Here is an 11,674-nt window from a genome sequence, read left to right on the forward strand (position 1 = left end):
TGGAGTAGTCTCTGGTGCCACTACATTATTTTCTAGGGCAATATGGCCAACTTCCATTCCTCATGGGCTGAATATTTTATCTTTTGTTTTTTTTTTGAGACAGAGTTGTGCTCTGTTGCCCAGGCTGGAGTGCAGTGGTGCGATCTTGGCTCACTGCAACCTCTACCTCCTGGGTTCAAGTGATTCTCATGGCTCAGCCTCTGGAGAATCTGGGACTACAGGCGTGTGCTGCCATGCCCGTCTAATTTTTGTATTTTTAGTAGATGAGGTTTCCCCATTTTGGCCAGGCTGGTCTCAAACTCCTGGCCTCAAGTGATCCACCCACCTTGGCCTCCCAAAGTGCTGGGATTACAGGTGTGAGCCACTGTGCCCAGTCTGAATATTTTATCTTATACTGTTTACCTCTTAAATCTAGCTCTGCTCACTAGAATTGCCTGTCAACATTACATCGGGATAGAGAAAACTGGTGACACATCAGCTAGTTTTGCTATTTATAGCTGCTTTGATTAAATAGGTTTAAAGCTAACAAGTAGTTTTGGACTACCTGTGGAGCTGATTTTCTGCATAACTTCCCCAATATAAAGTTAATTAATATTAGACCAAAGATGACACAAGATTTTAAAAGAAAAATAAAATTTCAATTTTTTTCCGACAAATGTCTGCAATGTAACACATCTTTGTCTAACGTATTAGTTGTCACAGGAGACATTTGGCTGACAATTTAATATAAAAATTTTCCTGAGAAGTCTAGTTTACATGAACTGCCAATTCCTCTACCCCCGAACCCCTTTAAACATACAGATAAAGGATAATTTGTGTCAAAAAAAATACTTAGAAGTCCATCTTTCGATTGGAGGTTCTTACACTTGTAATTCTGTTTTAGGGCAATAAAGTTCCCAAAAGTGGTCTCCAGATGCCCAACAGGTCCAGTCCTCATATTCATGGGCAAAGAGTATTTCCCTTCTACTAAGTTTAAAAGACCACGCAAGGCAGATCTTTCTACAACTGCATCACGGGGAGATCAGCAAATACTACTTTGTTCTTTTCAGGCTGAGAAAAACACCTGAGTTTTCGTAATTTTTTGAAAACTGTAAATATAAAAGTTCTCTTCAAGAGAAGCACCACCATCCTCATGACCTGCATTACACATCAAGGGACAGAACAAATATTAACTAAATGTTTACTTCAGGTTAAATGGTCCAATAAATCACATTTGCCTTTAACAATGGGGTAAATTTTGAAAAATCCAAAGGAAATAAAAGGGAAAACTATCACAAACTATGAAAAAAGAAGTCTAGGGAAATTGATAAAAACAGTCCAAGAAATGCAGCTGAATGTCATAATGTCACAAGGAGACTCTAGAGAAGTTTTCCCTGATTTCCATTAATGCTTAAATGATCTGCTGATGTATAAATTATCTCCTGTCCCACAAACTGAAAACAAGTCACAAAATCCACATTAGAATATAAGTTTTTTAATTTTTATAAATAACTTATCTGTTACAAAGATAGTTTACCCAGCTAAATCACAAAACCATCAACTCAAGATATCCAAATTACGTTTTATTAATAAAACAAGTAAAAACTGATTTATCAATCTTCACATAGAACTGCAGATGAAGCTGAAAAACAAGGCCTATTTTAAAAATAAATTGCATCAAACGTAAGGGCTTTGGGTTTATGGTTTAATTACCTAGGATTGTCATATTTCTTCCCATATACAAAATGCAAAACCTGAAAGTTAAGGCTCTGACATTCATAGAGATCAACTGTAATAATCCCATTTAAAACACAGCCACTTGCAAACATTTACAGTGGGTGATAGTCTATATTATCTTCCATCCTTTGCTCTATTTCAGCACTTCCCTTAGCCCCATTCTAAGCACTCATATAATTTCATAATTCTGTCTTTTTAAATGCATACTGTTATTTCTTTTTCTTGATTTCATTTAGTTATATACATTCCTGATCATCTGAATATTTATTTTCCTTACAAAAATATATCATCAAAATAAAGAGATGCTTGAGGTTGCTTCAGTGTTCAAGTTTGCTTGTTTTTCTTTTTTTCCAGCTTTTCTTCAGTTGTCCTAAATATGGCTAGCCTTGTTTTATAAATACACATGATACTGTCACCAAGTCAGGATTAGAAATGGACTGCCCCAACAGTAAAGCATTTAAACTTCTCTCCAAAAAAAGGGCTGTAGGTACTGCTGCTGTTGCTGGTTTTGAGACTGTACTTTCCCAATAACAATCGCTTGTACAAGTTCTGTGGGACACCAAGCAGATGAAGCTTAACCTTGTTGTTCTGTCAGTGGGTTAAAAGTATCTTTTAAGCTTCCCTGTGGAAGACAAAACACTGTGTTGTGTCACCCACTGCTCAAGTCAATATTTAATGTGACCTACAGACATCACTTCTGTAATATCATCTGCAATTCACTGTGCAGCATCTGCCTGTCTTCACACAACATTGGAACTCATGAGGGCAAAGTACAGAATAAGTAGAGGAAAGTTATTCTGTGCATAGTTTCATCTCATTAATGCTTTTTTATTTTAAGGCATTGCTCCTCTCAGGTAAGGCTTAAAAAGGGACATGATCGTGCTTAATTACTAAAAGGAAAAAAGAAAATTAGTTAACAAAAGGCTATTACACTATACATATAGAAATATAAGAAAATAATCAAGAAGAAAAATCACTTAAAGCAGACTCAAGAGATCTGTACAGTAGGAAAAGCTTTGGGGTATTTCACTGCACATTTGTACAGACAATGCATGCTGCTTTCCGTTGCATCTTTAGCCCCTAGATGCTGGCTTCACAGAGTGCAGACATGTTCAGGGAAGACAAAGACAAGGCCAAGAGTACCACAGATTTCTGAAGTTCTTCCCCTATCCAATGGCACTATGCGGCAGCAAACAGTTCTTAAATAGTTAAACCTTGTTCCTTTTCTTCGTGTATGTAGTGTTTCACTGAAAGCTTTACAAATAAAACAAGCTATCATTCTATTCCTTCCTCCTGTCAAAATTCAGTAGTGACATGAGAGGAAAAAGGTATTGGGAACACCTAGGTGTTAACATATTGAGAATTATCCATAATGGGACACTGGTAACACTGTACACAGTTAGGCAGTGGACAACCAAGTCTTTCAGCAGATTACTTTTCATGTGATGAATTTCAACTGCTCATGACATTATACTGAGGTATTATTAGCTCTGTGGGCTGACATTTAACATTAGCACAACACCATCTTCTCACACCTTCAATTTGACAAAATCCTATGTAGCAGTGAAACTTTTTCCCGATGACAGACTAGTTTCTTGAACTTTAGATGTGGTTTTAGAGAAGATACAGGGCCATTTGGCTCAGAAATGCCTTGGCATCTCACACTGTTCACAGCGAATTAAGGCTGGATGGTTCAAAAAAGTACAGGCAGTACAATTCCACTGAGCTCCCTCATCATCTTCTGTGTCTTGAGTCTTTGGTGTTTTGATGATGGACCTTTGATCTGTAAGAAAGAAAAAAATTATTTTATAAGTAAAAAATCACAAAGTCTAAAAAATTACAGGCAACTTTAAACACCATTTGTAGTGCACAGCCTGAAGCAGCTTGCTCCCCAAATGAAGCATCTAGCTGACACTGACACACATGGTTGATCACTACCAACCTCTATCTAGTTGGCACTTCTCCCTCTGGGAAATACAACATGAACATGATGTAATCACCTCCAATCTCCTTAAAGGAGAAAACAGCATCATTACCTACAATTTATAGTAGAATAAAGGGTATCTAATAGCAAAGATTCCCATAATACCACTCAAGATTGTAAAAAGCTGTCCTACTGCAAAACAATACTGTCAGTGTACGTAAGTCTCATTAGAGTTTTGTTTCCCACTGCAGTAGTATTTATATTTGTTTTCTACCAGAAAGGGCAGTTTTTTTGTTAATTCATGTTCTCTATCTGCCAAAAATGTAAGCCTTGGATGACACAAATAAAATATAAACTAGTATCTAACGTCTTATTCACAGACTCTGGAGAAGTAAATCTATGTAAAAATTTTACCATACTTTATTTTTAAAAATCACATTTGGTATGGTAGAGTAGAAAGAACACCAGAATTGAGAGTTGTGAGAATGGAGTTCTGTTCCAGGCTCTGCTACTAATTCCTGAATATTTTGCTCTGTGATCTCAGATAAATCATATACATTCTAGTCTCTTTGTTTCTTACTTATAAAATAAAGGTTACTGGAACTCTAAGAGACCAATGTTCTAGAATGTTTATATGGATAGTGGTATCTTAAACACAGAGAATAATTATATTCCTCAAAGGTTATCTCTAACAAGCAATTACATTTATAAAACTACTTTAAAAAATGTGGGTCCCATAATGAAATTAGAACAGTATTCCTACAAATTAATTTTGGGAGGTTTAAAGTAAAAGGAGCATGCATTGTTGAATTTTTCCTGTCAAGGTTATTAATTTGAAGAATCAAACCTATGTTAAAACAATGTATATTAATATGCAAATTCCACCTACCCTACTGATAACTTTTCTATTTTAAAAGAGAGACTATTGTAACAAGTAGATAAAAATATGTAAGTCAAATTTTATGACAAATTTTAAATAATAAAGTGATATTTGGTACTTTGTACCCCTTTAGCAGCACCTTGCTTACTCATTATACAGAAATTTTCTTGCTAAGTCCTCAACTTTAGGTGTTGGCTTTCCATCGTCACAATTTTTGCCACATGCACAACCAACTTGAATAGTGTTTATACAGTATTTTCCCCAAACTGAATAATTTTAAAACAAACATTGAATTAAGTCTTATCCTAAGTAAAAATACCTAAAAAAAATCAAGGGTCTGACAATACCAGTTACTACGCCCTGAAACAACTGAAAAGAAATACAGTTTAAAAAACTTTGACTTTTTACCACGTAAAATCATTTCACATTCCACATCTGGGAAACATTTTCTAGAATAATTGTTTTAATCTGGGGATCCATCCTACTTACTAGAATTTTGGTCTCAGGCATTAGAAAACATTTTCACCTGACACGTTTTTAGTAAAACCTTGTTGATTCTGTTTAACTGCAAAGGTTAAAATTTTAGGAAGAGTGACCATAAGGAAGTACCTTTTTACACTTCAATGTATTATTAAATGCCAGCATCTTTTTGATTATTTAAGTAATATCTAAGGCAATCAATAAAGGAGCTATAAAATTTTTTTTAATGAAAAATCTCCAGTGGTTTTTTAATAATCTCACTTGGTACTTAGAATTATGATTTTTTTTTTAATTAGAGGTGTTCAGAAACTAAATAACCAAAATTGGAAAAAAGAGGAAATTAGATCACAAAGAACGGTCTAAACACATTTAATTTTAGCTGTTAAAAAAATCTCTACATTGTGAAGCAGAACTGACTTCAAGGACTAAATTTCTATTCATGAAGTTAATGTGTATTTTAGCCTTATTGCAAAAAATTACTGATTCCTTATTTCTCCCAAAACAGCCAGCATACAAACTTCTATCTTTCATGTAAAAACTTTTAAGTAATGGATGTTTTTATTGGACCTTTCTTACTTATTATGGAAAATTTCAAACATACATAAAAGTAGAGAGGACAGCAAAATGAACTTTCATGTACTCATCCCGCTTCAACAACCGTCAAGACCAATTTTATTTCACTTATGTGAAATAACAGATTATTCTGACGTAACAGATTACGTTGAAGCAAAAGAAGAACGTTTTCATAAGAAAAAATTCTTATTTTTCAAAGAGTCGGAAGATTAAGGAAACTCACTCAGTGTCTGAAAAACACATCTTGCATATTTTAAATAGTGCTTATACCGCTGTCATCTCTATTGCTTTATTCAATTAACATCCAAATAGCATCTAGTCTCTGAACATTTGCTTACTGTGTCAAATACCCTAATCTCACTCTGATCCTCTGTAGTAACTTTTCATTGTATTCCACCTATATTTAAAAACATTTAAATAAAATATGAGGACAGAGCTACGCCTAATTATACATAAAAATGAAGGAGGCTGGGCACAGTGGCTCACACCTGTAATCCCAGCACTTTGGGAGGCCGAGGCAGGTGGATTATCTTAGGTCAGGAGTTCGAGATCAGCTTGACCAACATGGAGAAACCCCGTCTGCACTAAAAATACAAAATTAGCTGGGTGTGGTGGCACATGCCTGTAATCCCATCTACTCGGGAAGCTGAGGCAGGAGAATGGCTTGAACCTGGGAGGCAGAGGTTGCGGTGAGCCGAGATTGTGCCATTGCACTCCAGCCTGGGCAACAACAGCGAAACTCTGTCTCAAAAAAAAAAAAAAAAATAAACAAACGAACAAAAATGAAGGAGAGCACAAAAATTAGAATGTGAAAAGAGAATGTGAAAATTCTTATAACAAACTGAAGACCAGTAATATACTAGTTCTTCTTTGTTCCCATTTCTTTTTCTTTTCCTGCAATAAAACTTTATTGACAAAAACAGATGGCAGGCTGGATTTGGTCCATGGGTCACTGTTTGCCAGCCGCTCGTCTAAAACCCAATTTAACATGGTATTCCTACCAGTATGTAAGCATGTGAACAATTGCCTGATTCATAAAATGTTTTAATTTTGTTTTTCTCAACCTCTCCTTTTCCTCCCCTACGTAAGGCACTGAATTTCTCAATGACTAATAACCATACTTTTTTTAGGGTGTCCTGTTCAGCTTCACAGGAAAAATGTACATTTTCCTATCCATAATTCATACTTTCCTAGTCCTACAAACCTTAATGTTTCTTATGAAGGAAGAAGTAACCCAAATAATTTTTATCTCTGAAGACATTTGAAAATACAAACATATGTAGAACAAACTGTAAGTCTGGAGTATTTGTTGCAGCACACTAGTGAGGATGATGTAACACTATGAGTGCTGACCTGATTCACCACGTGTTCACTGACTTCCAGAATTTGTGTGAATGAAAACTTGTTTTGCTGTCTTTGTTTTGTTTCCCCCACAACTTTATTGATACATAGTTGACAGTTAAAAATTATAAGCTGTACAACTTGATGATTTATGTATATACTGTGAAAAACTTACTACAATCAAGTAATTAACATATTCAGCACCATGTCATATGGCTTATCTCCCTGCCCCCCACTGTGGTGAGAACACTTAAGATCTCCTTTAGCAAATTTCAGTTATATAATAAACTACTGTTAACTACAGTCACATTGTTGTACACTAGATCTCCAGAGTGTATCTTATATAGTTGAAACTCTGTGCCCCTTCGACCATAATCTTCCCATACCCTCTTCTCCCAGCCCCTGGTAACCACCGTTCTTCTGTTTCCAGGTGAGATTATGCAGTATTTGTCTTTCTCTGGCTTATGTCACTTAGCATGACATCCTCCAGGTTCACCCATGTTATCACAAATGACAGGATTTCCTTCTTTCTTAAGGCTGAATAATATTCCACTGTGTGTGTACCTCTCACGTTTTCTTTATCCATATACAGACATTTATGTTGTTTTCATATTTTGGCTATTGTGAATAATACTGAAAGGAAAATGAGTGCAGATATCTCTTTGAGATACTTACTGCATTTCCTTTGGATATATGCTCAGTAGTGGGATTGTGAGATCATACAATTTTAAAGTTTTTGAACTTGCACACTGTTTTTCATAATAGCTGCACCAACTTACATTCCCATGAAAGTGTACAAGGGTTCTCTTTTCTCTATGTCCTCATCAATGCTTGTAATCTTTCACCTTTCTCACAGTAACCATTCCAATAAGTTTGTAAGGTGGTATCTCACTGGGTTTTAATGTGCATTTCCCTGATGATTAGTGAGGTTGAGTACCTTTCAATATACCTGTTGGCTATCTGTATACTTTGAGAAATGTCTATTCTGGTCCTTTGCCCATTTTAAAATCTGGTTATTGGTTTCTATTACTATTGATTTGCATGAGTTCCTTATACATTTTGAATATAAACCCTTTAGGAGTTAGACAGTTTGTGAATATTTTCTCCCTTTCTGAAGGTTGCCTTTTCACTGCTGATTATTTCCTTTGCTGTGTAGATGCATTTTAGTTTAATGTAATCCCACTTGCCTATTTTTGCTTTTGTTACCTGTACTTTTGGTGTCATATCAAAACTATCACTGCCCAGACCAGGTCAAGGAGCTTTTCACCTATGTTTTCTTCTAGGAATTTTATGGTTTCAGGTCTTATGTTTACATTTTTAATCCATTGAGTTTATTTTTGTACACAGTGTGAGGTAATGATTCAATTTCATTCATCTGCATGTGAATATCCATTTACTGAAGAGACTATCCTTTCCCCATTGTGTGTTCTTGGCACCCTTGTCAAAGATAAGTTGACCATAGATGCATGGATTTATTTCTGGCTCTCTATTCTGTTCCACTGGTCAATATGTCTGTTTTTATGTCAGTACCATACTGTTTTACTATAACTTTGTAATATTTTTAAAAATCAGGGAATGTGATGTCTCCAGCTCTGTTGTTCTTACTCAAGATTGCTTTGGCTATTCAGGGTCTTTTCTGGTTCCATATAATTTTAGGATTTTTTTCTGTTTCTGTAAAGAATGTCACTGGTATTTTGACAGGGATTACATTGAATCTGTAGACTAATTTGGGTAATAAGGATATTTTAATAATATTAAGTCTTCCAATCCATAAACACAGGCTATGTTTCTATTTATCTGTCTTAATTTCTTTCATCAATGTTTTATAATTTTCAGTGTATTCCTAAGTACTCTTCTTCTTGCCATTGTGAATGGGATTGTTTTCTTGATCTCCTTTTTTGATAGTTCCTTGTGTATAGAAACACAATTGACTTTTGTACATTGTTTTTGTGTCTTGCAATTTTACTAAATTCATTTATTACTTTTAGCAGTTTTTGGTGGAGTCTTCAGGGTTTTCAACATATATGATCATGTCACCAGCAAACAGAGACAATTTTACTTCCTCCTTTCTGATTTGGATACCTTTATTTTTCTTGTCTAATTGCTCTGGCTGAGTGATATAGTTTGGATGTTTGTCCTCTCCAAATCTTATATTGAAATGTAATCCCCAGTGTTAGAAGTGGGGCTTGGTGGGAGGTGTTTGGGTCATGGGGGTGGATCCTTCATGAATACCTTGGTGCAGGTTTCTCAATAATGAGTGAGATATTGCTCTGAGTTCATGCAAGATCTAGCTTTTTAAAAGGTTTGGCACTTTCCACGGTCTCGCTCACCATGTGACATGCCTCTGCTTGCTTGCTTCACTTTCTGCCATGAATAAAAGTTCCCTGAAGCCTCTCCAGAAGCTGAGCAGATGTCAGTGACACGCTTCCTGTACAGAAAGCATGTGGATATCGGTGACATGCTTTCTGCAGAACTGTGAGCCAATTAAACCTTTTTTCTTTATAAATTACCAAGCCTCAGGAATTCCTTTACAGCAACACAAAAATGGATACTACATTAGAACTTCCCGTACTACGTTGAAAATAAGTGGCAAGAATGGCACCCTTGCTTGTGCCAGATCTTAGTGGGAAAGCTTTCGGTTTTCTCCATTGATTATATTACCCATGGGGTTTTTATATATGGCCTTTATTGTGTTAAGTTCCTTCTATGTGTGTGTGTGTGTGTGTGTGTGTGTGTGTGTGTGTGTGTGTATATATATATTTTTTTTTTTAGACAAGAGTTTCGCTCCTGTTGCCCAGGCTGGAGTGCAATGGTGTGATCTTGGCTTACCGCAACCTCTGCCTCCCGGATTCAAGCGATTCTCCTGCCTCAGCCTCCTGAGTACCTGGGATTACAGGCATGGGCCGCTAAGCCAGGCTAATTTTGTATTTTTAGTAGAGATGGGGTTTCTCCATGTTGGTCAGGCTGGTCTCAAACTCCCGACCTCAGGTGATCCACCCGCCTCGGCCTCCCAAAGTGCTGGGATTACAGGTGTGAACCACTGTGCCCAGCCTGAGAGTTTTAATTATGAATAAATGCTGAACTTTTTCAAATGCCTTTTATACATCTATTAAGATGACTACATGGTTACTCCTTTCATTTTACTTCAATGTGTGTGCTGTATCACATTAACTGATTTGTGTATGTTGAACCATCCTTAAGTGCCAGAGATAAACCCCACTTGGTCATGGTGTATGGTCCTTTTAATGTGCTCCGTTTGGTCTGCCAGTATTTTACTTAGGATTTTTTGCGTCTATGTTCATCAGTAATATTGGTCTGTAGTTTTCTTTAGTTGTAGTGTCTTTGTCTGGTTTTGGTACCAGGGTGAGGCTGGCCTCAGGATGAGTTTGGAAGTGTTCCCCTTTCTCATTTTTGGAAGAGCTTAAGAAGGGTTGGTATTAATTCTTGTTTTAGTATTTGACAGAATTCACTCATGAAGCCATCCGGTTCTGGACTTTTCTTTGTTGGGAATTTTTTTTTAAATTTCTAAATCCATGCTGGATATTTGTTGGGAGATTTTTGATTACTGATTCAACCTCCTTATTTGTTATTGGCCTATTCAGGCTTTCTAATTCTTCTTGATTCAGCTTTAATAGGTGGTATCAATTTTTTGTGGATATTTTTTGGATAGGAATGTATCAATTTTTTTCTAGGCTATCTAGACTGTTGGCATAAAATTGTTCCTAATATTCCCTTATGATCCTTTTATTTCTGAGGCATCTGTTGTCTTCATTTCTGATTTTGTCTTTTTTTCTCAATTTATCTAGCTAAGGGTTTGTCAATCCTGTTGATTTTTTAAAAAAACCTCTTAGTTTTACTATTTTTTTCTGTTGTTTTTAAATTCTCTATTTTTGCTCTAATCCTTATTATTTTCTTCACTATGCTAACATTAGGCTTAGCTTGTTGTTCTTCTACTGATACCCTGAGGTATAACTGAGATCTTTCTTTTTCTTTTTTAATGTATGTATTATCTCTACAAACTTCTCTCTTAGTACTGCTTTTGTTTCATCCCATAGGTTCTAGTATGTTATGTTTTCATTTTTGTCTGAAGATACTGTTAAGATTCCCTTTTGATTTCCTTCTTGACTCAATGATTATTCAAGACTGTGTTTAAGTTTCCACAAATTTTATGGTTTTCTTGCTGTTACTGATTTCTAGTTTTATTCCACTGTGGTTAGAAAAAATACGTGGAATGATTCTTATCTTCTTAGGTTTGTTTAAACTCATTTTGTGAACTAACATATGATCTATCCTACAGAATGTTCCGTGTGTGCCTGGGAAGAACGTATATTTTTTTGCTGTTGAGAGAGTTCTGTGTTTGCTATATCCACTTGGTTTAACATTTTGTTCAAATCAGCTGCTTCTTTATTCATTTTCTGCCTGGATATTCTATTATTGTAAGGAGGGTATTGAAGTCTCCTACTATTGCTGTCAATTTCTGTCTTCAGATCTGTCAATATTTGCTTTACATATTAATGTAGTCTGATGTGGGGTGTGTATATATTTATAATTTTTATATTTTTCTGTGGAATTGATCCTTTTACCATTATACAATAACCTTTGTCTCAACAGTTTGACTTAAAAATCTATTGTTTCTGATATAATTATAGCCACTTTTGATTTCTTTTAGCTACCATTTATATAAAATCTTTTTCCATCCCTTCACTTTCTGCCTATGTGTGTCTTTAAACATGAGTCTCTTGTAGATAATGTATTATTGG

The 11,674-nt window shown here is 35.6% G+C and overlaps 1 protein-coding gene across 5 annotated transcripts in view; it reads right to left on the bottom strand.

The window, feature by feature from the left end:
- Nucleotides 1-1,549: 1,549 nt before the first annotated feature.
- The window catches only part of LOC116463159 (TGF-beta-activated kinase 1 and MAP3K7-binding protein 2), a 93,572-nt gene continuing 83,447 nt past the window's right edge, over nucleotides 1,550-11,674 (bottom strand). For all 5 annotated transcript variants that reach the window (XM_058434483.1, XM_058434484.1, XM_032146129.2 and 2 more), the window contains one exon: nucleotides 1,550-3,499. In XM_058434483.1, the coding sequence (XP_058290466.1) occupies nucleotides 3,357-3,499 (143 nt within the window). In that variant the 3' untranslated portion in view covers nucleotides 1,550-3,356. The remainder of the gene's footprint in view (nucleotides 3,500-11,674) is intronic.

This window comes from Hylobates moloch, unplaced genomic scaffold (assembly GCF_009828535.3).
Source record: "Hylobates moloch isolate HMO894 unplaced genomic scaffold, HMol_V3 SCAFFOLD_28, whole genome shotgun sequence".
Lineage (NCBI taxonomy): Eukaryota > Metazoa > Chordata > Mammalia > Primates > Hylobatidae > Hylobates > Hylobates moloch.